This window comes from Mirounga angustirostris, unplaced genomic scaffold (assembly GCF_029215605.1).
Source record: "Mirounga angustirostris isolate CCGP_5_RB_7025 unplaced genomic scaffold, mMirAng1.0.hap1 SCAF_14, whole genome shotgun sequence".
NCBI lineage: Eukaryota > Metazoa > Chordata > Mammalia > Carnivora > Phocidae > Mirounga > Mirounga angustirostris.
This window is the reverse complement of record NW_026991722.1, coordinates 73,043,802-73,062,534: the sequence shown is the minus strand read 5'-3', so window position 1 is coordinate 73,062,534 and position 18,733 is coordinate 73,043,802. Positions and strand designations below refer to the sequence as shown.

The 18,733-nt window shown below is 39.0% G+C and overlaps 1 protein-coding gene across 13 annotated transcripts in view; it reads right to left on the bottom strand.

Annotated features, from left to right (window-relative positions):
• Positions 1-18,733, bottom strand: part of MPHOSPH9 (M-phase phosphoprotein 9) — a 62,200-nt gene that overhangs the window by 19,531 nt on the left and 23,936 nt on the right. For all 13 annotated transcript variants that reach the window (XR_008507105.2, XM_064578263.1, XM_054510549.2 and 10 more), the window contains 4 exons: positions 15,793-15,880; positions 13,780-13,995; positions 2,160-2,207; positions 1,191-1,255 (listed from right to left, as the gene is read on the bottom strand). Coding sequence is in view for 12 of the 13 variants with exons in the window: in XM_064578263.1 (XP_064434333.1) it covers positions 1,191-1,255; positions 2,160-2,207; positions 13,780-13,995; positions 15,793-15,880 (417 nt within the window). In the remaining variant the exon portion in view is untranslated. The remainder of the gene's footprint in view (positions 1-1,190; positions 1,256-2,159; positions 2,208-13,779; positions 13,996-15,792; positions 15,881-18,733) is intronic.

Below are 18,733 nucleotides of genomic sequence, written 5' to 3'. Positions count from 1 at the left end.
GTAAGGAAACAACAAACGGACTTTATATAGACAATTTAAAAAAATTTATACATTTGACTACAGGTCAAAACACGGTATAAATTAAATTAAAAAATAAAATAAATTCAAGGATTCAGTAAATTGCAATTCTAACATGTTTAATTCTAAACATATATATTCACACATATAAAACATACATAGGTAATGTTTTCACAAAAAAGGAAGCAGGTTTAATATCCAATAAAAGAGCTAGTAAGAACTTCCTCATTTTTAAAAGACACAGAGGCTAAACTATCTTGAAAACTATCTACCGACAACTTACCTCATCTGTGCCATGTTCCGAATAAAAGCCTATTTTCAAGTTTACCAAGAGAAAATAGGACTCTGGCCAATTAATTGCTTTGAGGTTATCTTGGCATTCTTTCTGTTCTTTTAAACTTTGCATATGTCTTCGTCTCATCTTTTAAGCTCAAATTCTTGCCTACCCTGATGCAAGGAAGGTTTGAGAAAGAATAGCTCTAACGGGCTGATGCTTTATGCCAATGTGATAAGGAAGCTATCAGCAGAACTGAATGCATCACAGAAAAGACCTGAGCAGATGAGAAGGCCAGACAGCATTCATGTTCTCCCCGATGGGAAGTCCTGAGGAGTGCAGTAAAATCTCCAAATAAGGGACACATCTCCAAATACAAATACAAAAACATGCTCCAAAGCCAATTAGAAATATCTAATCATTTGCATAATGAAACACATAATGTTTCAGGAAATGCACACTCCTCAAACACAACCACCAATATACTCTAATCGTTTAAAAATCTTCTTCGGCTGGGCGCCTGGGTGGCTCAGTTGGTTAAGTGACTGCCTTCGGCTCAGGTCATGATCCTGGAGTCCCGGGATCGAGTCCCGCATCGGGCTCCCTGCTCGGCGGGGAGCCTGCTTCTCCCTCTGACCTTCCCCCCTCTCATGTACTCTCTCTCTCATTCTCGCTCTCTCAAATAAATAAATAAATCTTTAAAAAAAAAAAAAATCTTCTTCAGCTAAAATCAAATGTATTTCCAGGTCAGGGGAGATTAGGATAAAACCTGATCACAAAGTGCCTAAAAATCCTCAAGAAAAACTTTCTTTTCATTGCTTTCAGTACAGACACATATTTAAATGCTAAAAGAACAACAGAGGCATAATTATCTTACTAGTAAGAGAATACATTTTACCTTTTCAAATCAGAAATCTGAGTATGTGCATCAAGCAATTTGTTCTCAGTTGTATTTAATGTATCCTATTAAGATAAAGGAAAAATTCGATAAGTGAAATATTCAGGATATATTCATTTTATTTTAAAATACATAATATGAAACCAATCTAAGACTACACCATAGAGCTACAAAAAAAATTATGCAGATACTCAGCCAATATAGCATCAACCACGAGCCAGTATATAATTCAAGGGAAAAACTGAGAGAACAAAACACTGGTTTATACAAAGAGCCGTACATATATCCCCTGTAATAACAGGTATAGCTTATTAAGCTTTGCTTGATTACAAGTAATCCAGTGTTAAAATGGACATGTTTTAGCCACAGCTTGCCCAAAAACCTCAGTAAATGGCAAAACAGATACCTGTGCTGGTGAGATTTTAGATGTTCTGACCGGCTCCTGAGCCCCCAGAACACCTCCCTGCCTTCCTCTAACCCTGAATGACCACAACCCTATATCCTATGCAACAGAAATACTTTGGACCCCACTTACAGCATCACTGTGGGGTTTCGCTGAATTCAAATAGGTAGTTCCCAAAGCTTTCATTAAGAAATAAAACATAATAAATTCAACCCCACAAAAAGCGAATGCTTTAAAAAACTTCGTATTTAAATATTATTAAATAATTATTTACATGTATATCATACCTTATACTCTTCTAAAAATTTCATCTCAATTCATCTCAAATGCAATAGCCATTCAATATTTGTTAACATAGATCTGAAAATTTATGACTTAAGTGGGCAAATATTTGAAAATAAGGATATTGACAGAGAAGATGAAGTGAGTGGTCTAACTCAAGCAGCTAAATGGGGATGGAGGATGGGGAGAACGGAGGGGGTTATATAAAGGGTCAGCCCTCTTCATTTCCAACCCAGTGCTTTTACCCCTCCATGAAGCTCAGAACATGAATGATCAACCATTACCTTTACTCTTTCGTGTTCTTTTCCAAGGGACTCATATTCTCCTAAGAGCTACAAGGAAAAACAAAGAAATGTACCACAAAATTAAACATTATAACATCAACTCAGAGATCGTCTATAAAATAGCTGTCCATACAACTCTTCAAAAATGCTAAGGTCTTGAAACAGAAAGGTTAACACTCTGTTCCAGATTGAAGGTGACTAAAGGGTTAAGAGGAGTGAATATAAGGCATGATTCTGGGTTGGATCCTGAACTGGGAAAAAAGTGCCATAAAATAGTAATTTAGATGTGAATTGCACATTTGATTTCTTTACTTTGATTTGTCTGTGACTATGTACAGAAGGCCCTTGTTCTTAGGAAATACATACCAAAATGTAGGGGTAAAGGGGCATAATGTCCACAACTTACTCTCAAATGGTTCAAGAAAAAAAAATGCATATGGGAACGAACATATATATACAGGAGGTGATAAAGTAAATACGGCAAAATGTTAACAACTCTGATCCTAGGTAAAAGGAATAGGATAATTCTTACAAGTTTTCTGTAAGTTTGAATTTGTTTCAAAATAAAAACAAAAATTATATAGTATCAGTCAAGACCCTTTAAGTAAGCAGTATTTTGAAAGATTAAAATTTGCATTCTTTTTTGAATTGTATACTTTTTTTATAAATTCCACAGAGTAAAGGCAAAATCCCAAGTCTAATATAATTAGGTAATTTTCTTAAAAATACATATATGTGAGACTTATTAAAGAAGAGAGAGTCAAAGAATTTTCTTTTTATCCTAAGATCCCACTAAACAATGAGGCAGTTACAGAGAAATCAAGAGTTGAGTGCAACAAAGGAGAGATCTCAATGAAGATGCAACAAGGCAGAGGAGGCTATAAGCTTCAGTGCCTGTAAATGGGATGCTCACGGTGAGCAGGCTGGTATCTTCATAACCCTGAGAGGCTCAGGACTTGAATCTCAGGTTCAGTAGTAGGTAGGGTGGAAGCACAGGCTGACCAAAGGGAACTGGTTAAAAGTCTTTCAGTTGAGTGGCCAGAGCCTAGGACAGCAGTGGACTGCCCAGCCAGGCGATAGGACACAGGAAATGTGAATGAGAGACGAATGCCACTCTGGAAACCCAAGTCTAACAGGTGGAGGAAGCAAAGGGATAAGGAAGTGATGATTAAGGAAAAGTTTAAAACAAACAAACAAAAAAACCCAACTTGGCTCCCCATCCCTCACTGCCACCAGAGCATGATAAGAGACCGGGAGACTCTTCTTTGGGTAAACCAGACAATCCCAGAAAACAGACCTCTACATAATCACATCTGGAGGTTCCCTAACCAAACGGCTGGTCCATCACTCTATGATTGCTTATACAGAAAGGCTACTAGGCTACTAGGAAATAGGCCCCATCTGTGCACAGAGAGTCTGCAAATGGCTTTTGACTGCCTCCCCCTTAAATGTGAGTCTACAGTAAAGGAACACTTTTTTTTTTCTTTTTTTTTAAAGATTTTATTTATTTATTCATGAGAGACAGAGAGAAACAGGGAGAAGCAGGCTCCCAAGGAGTGGGAAGCCCGATGCGGGACTCGATCCCAGGACCCTGGGATCATGACCTGAGCCGAAGGCAGACGCTTAACCATCTGAGCCACCCAGGCGCCCACAGAACACTTTTTTTTTTTTAAAAGCAAAAAATTCAATATGAAGCTGACTTCAAAATGAAAGGTTAACTCAGAAAAAATAAATCAAAACTAAAGAAAGCATTAAAAAAGCTATTAATATCCTCAGAGAAATCAGGTTATATTCAAAAAACAAGACAAGAAAGTAATAAAAAACTAGCAACTGAAGAACAAGAAACAGCTCTTAGAAACTAAAAATGAGAGCGAAAATAAATGTAATACTAATACAAGGAGATAGAGAACAAAGAGGCCATGATGGAAACTAAAGCATACAAGTCTTAGAAAATCAACCCATGCAATACAACATTTACTGGCAAAAGTTCCAGAGAAAGAGAACACAGACGTAAGGAAATCAACAGAGAAATAACATTAGCAAGTCTATAGAACCAAAGGACATTAATTTCCAGATTGGAAGAATCTGTGCCTCCAACAATGAATGAAAAAAGACTTGTATCAAGGCATATAATGTTATGGAATTTAAGGATACCAAGGATAAGAAGATGCTAAAACTTTCAGAAGGAGCTGTGAACTCATTTATAAGGAATGAGAAACACATTTACTAAACGCAATGGGTGGTCCTTGATTGGAGTGTGAATTAAAAAGCAAAACCCAAAACATCTATGATGGACATTATTTAGACAACTGGGGAAATTTGAATATAGACTGTAGATTAGATACTAGTATTGCATCAATATTAAATTCCCCAAGTGTGAGAACTGTGTTGAGATTATGTAGGAGAACGTCCTTGTTCTGACGAGACACCTGTTGAAGTATTTAGGAGTGAGATCTCAGTGTCTGTAATTGACTCCCAAATTGTTCCGCAAAAGGAAAAAAATCTGTAATGTTGTGAAGACATAAAGCAAATGTGGTAAAATATTCACAATTGGTGAACTAGATAAGGAATATACAGAGGTTTTCATCATACCATCTGTACCATTTTTCGGTAGGCTTAAAGCTTTCAAAATAAGAGAGATGGGGGGAAAGGAGAAAACACAAAAGACACAGGATTGGGACGGGGGAGAAAGGAAGAGAATCAATCATCAGGTATATTCTCATGGCAACATAAAACAATGGGACAAAATCTTTAAAAATCTGATGGGAAGAAAACATACCCTAGAATTCTATACTCTTAGCCAAATGATATGTGAAGGACCTAAATCTTCATCCATGATAATTATGGATAATGTTAAAAATTCAAGAAATAGGGGCCCCTGGCTGGCTCAGTTGGAAGAGCTTGCGACGAGGCGCCCTGCTTTGTTTTTTTTTGAAGTAATCTTTTCACCCAGTGTGGGGCTTGAACTCAAAACCCTGAGATCAAGAATTGCATGCTCCACCAACTGAGTCAGCCAGGCACTGCAAACGCAGTTTTTTTTTTTATAAAATGTGATAAGCCGAAAGTAATATTTACATGAAATAAAATGGCAAAAATATTTTTAAAAGATAAAAAAAAAGTTAAGGAAGCAGTACATCAAAAATCAAAGCTCATTATAAAATGCTAATAATTAAGATGATGTAGTTTCCTTTCAGGAACAAATAAACCAGTGAAACAGACTAGGGAGGCCCAAAACAGATTCATCCAGGAAAGGAACATAATATACAACAGAAGTGGCATTAAAAGTCAGTAGGGAAAAAATACTCTATTAAAAAATGGTGCCATCAGGGGCGCCTGGCTGGCTCAATCAGTGGAGCATACGGCTCTCAATGCTGGGGTCATGAGTTCAGGCCCCACACTGGGTGTAGAGATTGCTTAAATAAATGAACTTTTTAAAAAAAATGGTGCTGTGGGGCGCCTGGGTGGCTCAGTCGTTAAGTGTCTGCCTTTGGCTCAGGTCATGGTCCCAGGGTCCTGGGATCGAGCCCTGCATCGGGCTCTCTGCTCGGCAGGAAGCCTGCTTCTCCCTCTCCCACTCCCACTCCCCCTGTTTGTGTTCCCTCTCTCGCTGTGTCTCTCTCGGTCAAATAAATAAAATCTTTAAAAAATAAAAAAATAAAAAATGGTGCTGTGACACTTGGTTAATCATTCGAAAAAACAACCAAGTTCAATCCCTATCTCACACCACACATAGGAGGCAGTCTGGGGGTAGATTAAAGGCCTAAATGTATAAAGAAAGGCTGTATAATTTTAGAAGGCAATATACAGGATAGTAATTTTCTGATCCTTGAGTAGGAAAAGATTTTGTACACAAGACATAAAAGAGGCCCAAACCAGATATGAAAAGACTGTATTTTGGACATTAAAATACAAAACTTGGGGGCGCTTGGGTGGCTCAGTTGGTTAAGTGTCTGCTCTGCCTTCCACTCAGGTCATGATCTCAGGGTCCTGGGATGGAGCCCCACGTTGGGCTCCCTGCTCAGCAGGAGCCTGCTTCTCCCTCTCCCTCTGCCCCTCCACCCATGCTCTCGCTCTCTCTCTCAAATAAATAAAATCTTAAAAAAATAAAATAAAATACAAAACTTGTACCCCACAAAAGATAACACCAGGTGAAATGCAAGCCACAAGCCAATGGAAGAGAACTGCAATACATATTAATTAACCATTTCACATCAATCAGACTGGCAAAAATTAAGAGGTCTGACAACAGCAAGCACTGGAAATAATCTAGAAAATAAGAATTCTCATACATTACTGGTGGGAAAATGAACTGGTACAACCATTCCAGAGAGCAATTTAGCAGTATCTAACGAAGATGACAGTGTTCATATTCTAAGTCCCAGCCACTACACACAGACCTACCTAGGTTCAGGGGACAGACTGTATATCCCCAAAATGGCAGTAGCAATTTCTGCTCAAAGTCTTCCAGAACCTTGCCACACCCATCAAAAGGTGGTATCTATTTCTTCTTCCCTTGAACCTGGGCAGGTCTTTGAGATTATTTAAACAAATGGAATGTTGGGGTGCCTGGGTTAAGCGTCTGCCTTCAGCTCAGGTCATGATCCCAGATCGAGCCTTCCACTCAGGTCATGATCTCAGGGTCCTGGGATCGAGCCCCGCATCAGGCTCCCTGCTCGGCGGGAAGCCTGCTTCTCCCTCTCCCACTCCCCCTGCTTGTGTTCCCTCTCTCGTTGTGTCTCTCTCTGTCAAATAAGTAAAATCTAAAAAACAAAGACAAAAACAAAAAACAAATGGAATGGGACAGAAATGATGCCGAAGGATTTCCAGGACACTCTTTCAGAAGGCTGGTCAGTAGCACTCGGTCGTCATGCTTCGAAGAGGCCAAACTAGCCCACATGGAGAAGGAATGCAGCCTTAGTCAACAGCCATCAACAACCAGCCCCCAGCCTTTGAAATTCCAACTGAGGTCCTAGATGTTGCAGAGCAGAGACAAGCTGTCCCCGCTGTGCCCAGTCCGAGTTCCCAGACTACAGAGTCCATGAGCAGAGTATGTCCAGTTTGGGGGTCATCTGTGTTGTGACTCTGGTAACTGGAACAATACCCGAGAGGTACTTGCACAGGTCTGTACAAGGAGACCTGTTTAGGAATGTTCATGGCACTGTTGCTCTTAAGAGCAATAAAAAGAGGGGCGCCTGGGTGGCTCAGTCATTAAGCATCTGCCTTCAGCTCAGGTCATGATCCCAGGGTCCTGGGATTGAGCCCCGCATCGGTGTCCCTGCTTGGCGGGAAGCCTCTCCCACTCCCTCTCCCCCTGCTTGTGTTCCCTCTCTCGCTGTGTCTCTCTCTGTCAAATAAATAAATATTTAAAAGAAAAAAAGAGCAATAAAAAGAAACTGACAAAAGGAAAATAGATAATTGTGGAAGATTCAGAGTGAGTGGACTACTACACAAGGATGAGAACAAATGAACTAGTGCTAATGCATCTGCTTAACTAGATCTTACCAATGAAAAAAGTTGCAGAATAGTAAAAACAGTGTGATGACATTTATAAAAACCTCTACAATATGCCAAATAAAACTGATTAAGCATACACGCACATGTAAGACACAGACATGGGAAGACATTCACACTGTTCAGATCAGTCACTCCCAGGAAGGCAGGGGTGAGCAGAAATGGGTACATGGGGGGTGGGGGGTGGGGGGCTTCAACTGTATCTGTTGTATTTTAAATCTGAAGATGAGTGGTGGGTCCACATGTAAAATTCTTTTCATATCTCTGAAAAACTTCAAATATGTTTAAATAAAAATGAATCAAATCTGCATGTATCAACATGGTAAATCTCAGAAACAATACTATGGAAAAACAGGTTGCAGGAGGGGCACCTGGCTGGCTCACTGGGTAGAGCCTGTGACTCTTTATCTTGGGGTCATGAGTTCAAGCCCCATTTTGGGCGTGGAACCTACTTAAAAAAAAAAAAAAAGGTTGCAGGAAAGTATATGTGGTACAATACAATTCATATACAGTTTAAGGACACATCAAACATTACTATATATTGTTTACAGACACATGCATATGAAGCAAAAGTAGGCAAGGGGAAAACCAAGAGCATATGCAGCACAGCAGGTAGGAGAGAAAGGACTAGAAGAGAGTATTTCAATTATATTTACGGACGGCTGGTACATGGATGTTCTATATATCACTCTGTATACTTTTCCCTATGCTTAAAATATTTGACATGATAAATGCAAAGGAAGACAGTGTTATCACTGGCAACATTCATATAATTTCAGCTCAAAACAACATTCCAATGATCCCGTGCTGTTTCACGTTACTCCAACATAACTGCGGTGAGTTAATGAATAATTAAAAACGATGGCATCCCAGTAGCAGTGAACATACCTAGTGTTAGATCTTCATTTCTTTTTTTTTTTTTTTTTAAGATTTTTTATTTTTTATTTGACACAGAGAGAGAGAGAGCACAAGCAGGGGGAGCGGCAGGCAGAGGGAGAGGGAGAGGGAGAAGCAGGCTACCCGCTCAACAGGGAGCAAGATGCGGGGCTCGATCCCAGGACCCCGGGACCATGACCTGAGCCGAAGGCAGACGCTGAACCGTCTGAGCCACCCAGGCGCCCCTGGACCTTCATTTCTAAATATCATTTTCCACCTAAAGGAACCAGGGCTCCATGGAAAAATGATTGGTTAGGGCTGGGACTGGGAAAGTACAAGATGAGCCTGGAATATCTCGCTGGATAATGCTCAAAGAATGACACGAACGTGTCCAAAGGACACAGGAGTCAGCCAGCCTGACACTTATCCTAATGGCCAAAACTAGGACAATGCAAGCATCAAAATTGTAACTATAACAACAACAAAAAAGAATTGTAACTCACTGAACAAAATAAGAATTCATGAATCCACACTAATATAAATAACAGAGCGGAGAGCTCCTCCTTTCAGTAAAATGTAGAGGAGTAATAGAAGAACCACCATTTGGCAACCACAACAGTAATTGCTTGTTTCAGGAAGGACTCCTCAGTGGATGCTAAAGCTAGTGGGTAAAAGTTTGATGAGAAAAAGGTGATTTAAAAGTCTTAAAATATCCCCTAATAGAACCCTCCTACACTGTTGGTGGGAATGCAAGCTGGTGCAGCCACTCTGGAAAACAGTATGGAGGTTCCTCAAAAAGTTGAAAATAGAGCTACCATACGATCCAGCAATTGCACTTCTGGGTATTTACCCGAAAGATACAAATGTAGTGATCCGAAGGGGCACCTGCACCCCAATGTTTACAGCAGCAATGTCCACAATAGACAAACTACTGAAAGAGCCCAGATGTCCATCGATAGATGAATGGATAAAGAACATGTGTTATATATATATACACACACACACATACACACACACACACACACCATGGAATATTATGCAGCCATCAAAAAAAGAAATCTTGCCATTTGCCACAATCTGGAACTAGAGGGTATTATGCTAAGCAAAAGAAGTCAATCAGAGAATGACAATTATCATATGATCTCACTCCTATATGGAAGTTAATAAACAAAACAGAGAATCATAGGGGAAGAGAGGAAAAAATAAAACAAGACAAAACCAGAGAGGAAGACAAACCATAAGAGACTCTTAATCATAGGAAACAAACTGAGGGTTGCTGGGGGTGGAGGGGGAAATGGGGTAACTGGGTGATGAACATTAAGGAGGGCATGTGATATAATGAGCTCTGGGTATTATATTAAGACTGATGAATCACTGATCTCTACCTCTGAAACCAGTAAAACATTATATGTTAACTGAATTTAAATAAAAAAATAAAAATAAATAACCCAATTAAAAAATGAATAAAGGGCTTGAAAGAAATTTGTCCAAAATGATATACAAATACTTCTGAAACCAATAATACATTATATGCTAATTAATTAATTTAAATAAAAAATATGTGTGTATGTGTATATATATACACATACACACAAATACACACACACACACACATATATATCGCCTAATACTTTTTAATTCCAAATGGGGAGATAGAACTTTACAGTGGAGACACCTGGCAAACACCACCTTAACCAAGAGATCAGAGTTAATACCACAACGTCAACATGTGCCTCCTGCTAGGATGTGCTTCTGCGGTATTCCTGTGCATTCATTCTAACAACCTGAATCTAACTATGCAAAACACAGACCCAAACTGAAGAATATTCTGTAACTGTGCCGTCCAACAGAACTTTCTGCAATGCTGGAAGTGTTCTCTATATCTGCCCTGCCCAATAGGGCAGCCACAGTCACATGGAACCACCGAAAGCATGATGAAGCACATACTGTTTTAAATGTTTAAGACTTTGAATCATGAGGTGCCTGGGTTGGCTCAGTCAGTTAAGCATCTGACTTCGGCTCAGGTCATGATCTCAGGGTCCTGGGATAGAGCCCAGCATCAGGCTCCCCGCTTAGTGGGAGTCTGCTTGTCCCTCTCCCTCTGCCCCTCCCCCCACTCATGCTCTCTCTCTAATAAATTCTTAAAAAAAAAAAAAAAAGACTTAGAATCAAGATGAAAGGTATATGGTGGGGCACCTGGGTGGCTCAGTCGGTTAAGCGTCTGCCTTTGGCTCAGGTCATGAGCCCAGGGTCCTGGGATCGAGCCCCACGTTGGGCTCCCTGCTCAGAGGGTGTTTTTCCCTCTCCCTCTGCTGCTCCCCCCAGCTTGTGCTCCATCTCTCTCTCTCTCTGCTCTCTCAAATAAATAAAATCGTAAAAACAAAAAAAAGAAAGGTATATGGAAAGTTTTTATACAATTTTTGCAACTATCTATAATTCTGGCATTAGGTCAAAATAGACATACAAGGAGCACCTGGATGGCTAAGTAAGTTAAGCGTCTGACTTCTCAGGTCATGATCTCAGGGTCCTGGGATGGAGACCTGTGTGGGACTCCTCGCTCAGCAGGGAGTCTGCTTAGTCCCTCTGCCCCTCACTCTGCTTATAATCGCTCTCTCTCAAATAAAATCTTTAAAAAAAAAAAAAAAAGTAAAACATACAAAAAGTCTTAAAAATCAGGATCTCATCATGTATTCACACACAAAAATTATACTGTTAATATACATGAATAAGAACAGTAGTAACTAAAATCTTGTGAAGTTCTAATCAAATATGACATACTGAACAGAGTATTTGTATCCACTCTCTCCCAAAACTTAGTACTGACAATAAGGAAATAAAAAACATAGGGCTTGTTGATATGATGTGCTGAAAATGGTACTTTACCTCTGTGGTTTTCCTCCCAATATCCCATAACTACAGTCTAAGCATGAGAAAAACATCAGACAAATCCCAAGGACATCCAACAAAATCCCTGATTAGTCCTCCTCAAAACTGTCCAGGTCATCAAAACAAGGAAAGTCTGAGAAACTGTCATAGCCAAAAGGAGCCTAAGGAGACATGATACTTAAATGTAATACAGGATCCTGGAACAGAAAAAGAACATTAGGTAAAAACAAAGGAAATCTAAATAAGCTATAGAATTTACTTAATAGTTTACTTAATAATTATGTATCAATATTGGCTCATTAATTGTTACAAACATACCATACTAATATAAGACATTAACAACAGGTGAACCTGTAGAGGGTATGTGAGAACACTGCACTTTGTTCTCAATTTTTCTATAAATCCAAAACTGCTCTAAAAAATAAAGTGCTTTTTTAAAAGTGTGACTGCAAACTATAAATGCTTCCAGATATAGAAGGCTTCAGAATTCATCTCCCATGTATTATTTTTCATACATTCTCCCATGTATTTCTAGAGATATACTCTAGCAAAACAGAGAATTAAACCAAGAAAGAAGACACAGGATGCACACAAGAGATCCATGGGGCGCCTGGGTAGCTCAGTCAGCTGAGCGTCCAACTCATGATTTTGACTCAGGTTATGATCTCAGGGTCTTGGGATCAAGCCCCTCAACAGGCTCTGCACTCAGAGCACAGTCTGCTGGTCCCTCTCCCTCTGCTCCTCCCCCCACTGTCTCCCTCTCTAAAATAAATAAATAAAAATCATAAAAAAAAAAAAGAGAGAGAGATCTAATACAGGATCAAGCAAAGACCGTCCCCAGGATGATGGTGAAGTCAAGTCCTAGGCATCTGTGTATCTGAACTCAAGAGCAACCAGCTCACAATGAAGCAAAAGTATCTGGAGGTGGGAGTAAGTGCTAAACAGAGGATACTAAGCAGTTAAAAAAAAAAGGCAATTACCAATTCCAGGAAACATCTAAGTTGTTAGAGAAAGGAAATGTAATCACTGTACACTGCAGCTTAGCTCTGAACAATATTTACACAGACAATAAGAAATACTGAATAATGATTTAACTGCAAATGATAATCCATCTTGTTTTAAATCTAAGACATCACTCAATAGAAATCATACCATTACTTTATTTACTATTGCTTACTACTAAAAGGGGAAAGAAATGCTGCCAATTAAATAACACCATCGCGTAAAGATGTATACCAATTTCTCAGAGTTGTTAAAATGTAAAAGAATAGCTTCTTAAAATCAATTTAATATATTAATCACATTGAAAGGAGAAAGAAGTATTTGCATTGGGAGCAAATGGTGTAAAAAAGCTAAACTGTGACCTTCCTTGCACAGAAGGAAGTCAATATATAATGTCTAAAATTGATGGGGGAAAAAAGAAAGAACAATATCAGTTTGTTACATAGAAACATGGAGAAAAATGCTAGAAGAAACCGCTAAAAGAGCTGACAGTAAGGGCTTCTAAGGTAGAGGACACCAAGGTAGCAGGGAGGTGGAAAAGACTCCCATTTTTCATTTGAGATTTGCCTATTTAAACCATTTACATGCATTACCTTCATAAAAATAAATGTAAAAAATCAAAGCAACAACAATAAAATCAAAGCAACAATAATCTAGAGCTATCAGGAAGAAAATTCAACAGATGAAATACTTGCAAATTTTTTTATGTACCATGACAGAGGATATCAAGAAAAACCTGAGAAAAAAGATATACAACCCCAAACCCAATGCAGTCTCAATGTTATACAAATCCAATTTTTTTTTTTTTTAAAGATTTTATTTATTTGACAGAGACACAGTGAGAGAGGTAACACAAGTAGGGGGAGTGGGAGAGGGAGAAACAGGCTTCCCATGGAGCAGGGAGCCCGATGTGGGACTCAATCCCAGGACCCTGGGATCATGACCTGAGCCGAAGGCAGACGTTTAACGACTGAGCCACCCAGGCGCCCCTACAAATCCAAATTTTAAGTGACATTATAGCAAAGTGAAAATATTCAATCAAACCTATTCTAAATCTTGTTCATTTTACCCATCCAGTCACACAGATGTTGATTTAAGATAGCTCAAAAGTTGACCTGCTAGAGGCAAAAAGGCGTGGGAGTGACACCACAGCTTCAAGTTGACTTCCTGCTTCATTAGATAAGACCCAACTGACTCAATTAGGAGGGTATATTATTTCCAGCTACAGCAAAGTTACATAACACAAAAATAAACTTAGAAAAAGTCATAATTGCCTATAAGAGTATAACATGTAAAATTACTTTTAGCCTACCCTGCCATTAAGTTTCCATTATTTGTCACTTACATCTTGAAACATTTTGTTTTCTTGTTTCAGTCTCGCTTCTTTATCATCTGAGAGTTTGTAAGCATTCTCAAATGCTTCTTCTAAATCCTGCAGTCGAGATTTTAGTCGAATGATGGTATTGTCTTTTTCTTTATTACTTATTCTCATTTCCTCAATCCGTTCCTGCAAAATTTTGGAAGCACTGCTGGCTGCATTGAAGCGTTCTCTGAAATCACTCTACAAAATAAAAACAAAGATAATAAATTGTTTTTAATTAAAAAAAAATAGATGTTTCAAGAGCACTTAACAAATTGTGGGCATTAAACTATAAAAGAAAAGTAATAAAACCTACAAATGGGAATCACAAATTTAATATTTTGTTATGTCTTGGGATGGAGACTAAAAAGGATTACTCTACTAAAATAACAACTTCAGGGGCTCCTGGCTGGCTCAGGCAGTAGGCATGCAACTCTTGATCCTGGGGTTGTAAGTTCGAGCCCCACATTGGGTATAGAGTTTACTTAAAAACAAAATCTTTAAAATAAATAATTTTTTTTTAAAACCACCTTCATTTAAAAAAAAAAAAAATCTTCATGAGATTATCATGAAGTATAGACACAAAACCACTGTTTGAGGCATTATAATGCTGGACTCACTTGTAGGTCACTTTAATGAAAAAAATAACCATGGCTATCAGGAAAATTATTCTGAAAGCACAGCTGGAATCTGTTGCCTCATGTTAATATTTAGAGAATAATAAAGCATTTCTTATCCTATTTTCTCACTTACTAAGAAAATAAAAAATTCAAAACACAACTGACATGTTAGTATTCATTCAATAATCATTTCTTAAATATCCACTAGGTGCCAGGCAATACAGTGCCAGAAATATAAGATTAGCAAGAAAGACAAGTCCCTGACCTCAAGAAGCTTCCAGTTTAGGAGACAAAGACAACTAAAAACACATCAAAGAAAGACAAAGAAACAGTGCACAGAACATAACTTCATCTTCCACCGAAACGTTACTTATAAAGTTACATGTAGAAGAATAAAACTTCGTAATGAATGAAAAAAATTTTTTTTTAAGTTTATGCATTCCAGTTATACATCCAAGAAAATTAAAAACATAAGTCCACATAAAATCTTGTATACAAATATTCATAGCACTGTCATTCATAACGTCCAAAAAATGAAAACCAAAACATCCATCACCTGATGAATGGATAAATATGGTCTATCCCTACAATGAATGTTACTTAGCCATAAAAATAATGAAATACCAATTCATGCTACAACATGGATAAACCTTGAAAACATCATGCTAAGTGAAGGAAGCCAGACACAAAAGGTCATATATATGATTCCATTTACACCAATGTCCAGAATAGGCAAACCCAAAGAACAGAAAAAAGAGTAGTGGTTACTAGGGGCTGGGGAGAAGGAGTTTTGGAGTTAGGAGGGAAAGACTGACGGCTAAGGGATTCAGGGTTTCTCTCAGTGAGAAAATACTCTAAAACTAACTGTGGTGACGGTTGCAGAAGTTTGCAAATATACTAAAAACCACAGAATTATACACTTCCAAAGAGTTTTATGATATGTAAATTATATCCCAATAAAAAAATGAAAATTTTAAAGTGTAAAAGTTTATCCTAGCATAGGAAGCCAGTAGCTTTCAAAATATAAATAAGACATCCTAACAAAAAAAAAACCAAAACACATAGCCAATGTTTTTATAAAACTATTAATTTGTCTCTAAAGTTCAGTTAACAAAAAGGTTTAAGTTTTTTGTTTTTTTTTTTAAATATTTTATTTATTTATTTGAGAGAGAGAATGAGATAGAGAGAGCATGAGACGGGGGAGGGCCAGAGGGAGAAGCAGACTCCCTGCCGAGCAGGGAGCCCGATGTGGGACTCGATCCCGGGACTCCAGGATCATGACCTGAGCCGAAGGCAGTCACCCAACCAACTGAGCCACCCAGGCGCCCAAGGTTTAAGTTTTTAACACTAAGCCACTAAACAAAAAAAGAGTACTTACGACTTCTATTTCCAGTAAGTTATTCTTATTTTCAAGTGTTCTCACACGACTGGTAGCTTCATTCAGAGCACTATCTAAATGGCCACATCTAAAAACCATAAATTGAAACAAAAAAATTAGAAGATAAAATCCTTTCCCTTAAAAGCATGCTATAAATCTCATTCTCTAATATGTAAACAAATTCTCCAATGTTAGTGAACACTAAGGATGTCATGTTAATAAATACATCCCAATAAAATTGATACTATTTTCCAGAGAAAATAACAATATGAAAATATCCCTAATAGTTAAGTGAAAAAAGCTAAAATATGAACAGACATTTGTACACCCATGTTCCCAAAAGCAAAATGCACACAAGCCGAAAGATGGAAGCAACCCAAGTGTCCAGAAGGATGAATAGATAATCAAAGTGTGGTTTATCCATCCAATGAAGTAGTACTCAGCCCTAAAAAGGATGAAATTCTAGGGGTGCTTGGGTGGCTCAGTTGGTTAAGCATAGACTTTTGATTTCAGCTCAGGTCATGATTCAGATTGGTGAGATCAAGCCCCTCATCGGGCTCTGTCCTGGGCATAGAGCCTGCTTGAGATTCTCTCTCTCCTTCAAAAAAAAAACAAAAAAAAAAGGGGGTGAAATTCTAACACCTGCTATAACATGGATGAACCTTGAGGGCATTATGCTAAGTGAAACAGGCCAGACACAAAAGGACAAGTATGATTCTACTTATACAAGGTTCCCAAGTTCACATGAGGTGTCAAATTCATAGGAAGTAGGATGCTGGGTGCCAAAGGCTGGAGAGTTGTTGCTTAATGGGAACAGGGGTCAGGTTTGCAAAATGAAAAAGTTCTTGGGGCACCTGGGTGGCACAGTCAGTTAAGCATCTGCCTTTGGCTCAGGTCATTATCCCGAAGTCCTGTAATCGAGCCCTACATCGGGCTCCCTGCTCCACAGGGAGCCTGCTTCTCCCTCTCCCTCTGCCTGCCGCTGCCCCTGCTTGTGCTCGTTCTCTCTCTCTCTCTGTCAAATAAATAATATCTTTAAAAAAATTATATTTAAAAATACAGGATACAGAAGACTGCATAAAATAGCTTGATCTTTGTTACAGAAAAAAACCTATATATACATCTGTGCATTATGATTTCTAAGATATAAAACTTAAGTTTGGAATGTAAGCACAGAGGTTGGGTAGGGAGACCTTTCATATTGCATCCCTCTGTACTTTTCCAAATTAGCATGAATGTATTATTCTTATAATTAAAGACCTTCGTAAAGTCAATCATCACAGAACCTCAAAATCACAAAATACACATTAGGATTCTGTTATCATTTTGACTCGGTGTTAATGAATTGTGAATAAAAGCTAATATCTATTTGGCACTGATTACATGCCAAGTCTATGTTAAGCACTTTACATTCATCCTATGAGTTAGGACTGCTATCATTTTACAGATGAGAAAACAGAGAAGCTGAATTCCTCCTGGATTGTAAGCAATCACTGGGATTTGAAACCTGTCAGTGTGACTCCAGAGTTCACGCTCCTAACCACTGTGCATTAATGCCCTGCAGAAATCAAATACTGATAAAACTGCTCTTGAAAGAGGGCGCCTGGGTGGCTCAGTCATTAAGCGTCTGCCTTCCGCTCAGGTCATGGTCCCGGGGTCCTGGGATCGAGCCCTGCATCGGGCTCCCTGCTCAGCCAGAAGCCTGCTTCTCCCTCTCCTTCTCCCCCTGCTTGTGTTCCCTCTCTCACTGTGTCTCTCTCTCTCAAATAAATAAATAAAATCTTAAAAAAAAACCAAAAAACTGTTCTTGAAAGAAAGAGCGCCAAAGAGTCAAGTGTAGGTATGTTAACTATAATTTTCTATTTTAACCACCACACCAATTGTGGTAGGCGACCATGTGACAGAACAATCTGAGACCACAGCTGGCCCACAATGTGTCAGTGGCCCCATTTACAGTACCAGGGGGATTCTCCCACTTGCAATTTTAAGTCTGAAAAAACCTGATGTGTATGCCGACAAGTTAAAATTGGCTTTGTCTCAGGTCAATCATTTCTCCAGTCCCGGGTGACGGCTCTCCATACCCGGCCTTCCGCGCCCCTCCTGCTGCTCTCGCCTTCCATCCTGCCTTCCAGTTCGTCCCACCTACACCACCTCACCCACCGCTCTAGCAGCCTCCGGACAAAACAAGTGCTTTCCTCAGCTATCCTGTCCTAGGCGCCTTCTCCGGCAGCCTATCGTTAACCTAAGGAGGCCTCCTGGGGGGCTGCTTTCACACTTCCGTTTTCCACAGGAAGTACCTGTAGTCCTCTTTGCCTTCCTCAAAACAACAAAAAAAACAAGAACTGACTTCCCCTAGCCTGCCAGCTACTCTTTTCCTTTTATCCTAGAAAACCTAAACCTGGCTTCTTTCTGGCTTTTTTCAAACTACTGCTCTTTACCACTGCACCCCCAGTCCCAGGCCCACCCCCAGCAGCAAATGGAAGCTGCGGTAACTCCCAGGAATAAGACAGACTGTTAACTACCACAGCAACAGCAAGCTAGTATAAAGGCTAGTTTACCTAAAATTCTGCAAGTTAAACTATTAACTGGACCAGATGATTTCAGTTCCCTCCTAATCTTTTCTCAAGGGGCTTTGTCTTTGTCTGCCTTGGAGAACAATTGTTTGCTGCTATATCAACCTCAGCAGTTTTCAATCTGTTTAAGTCCCATTTAAATGTAAAATATGTAGCAAATACGCTGTTATTACAGTTAGAGCATCGAATTTTGTTAATGATTCTCTCTCTAAAACAGGTATTTGGCTATCCTCAACGTAATTGTCCCCTGTGATTCCATGTTGGTTTCTTTTTTCAGCAGGATAATTGCTTCCACAGGTTCATGAGTGTCTGGATTAAGTTATGTGAAATCTGGGTTTAAGAAAAGATTGAGAACTGCTCAAGGACGT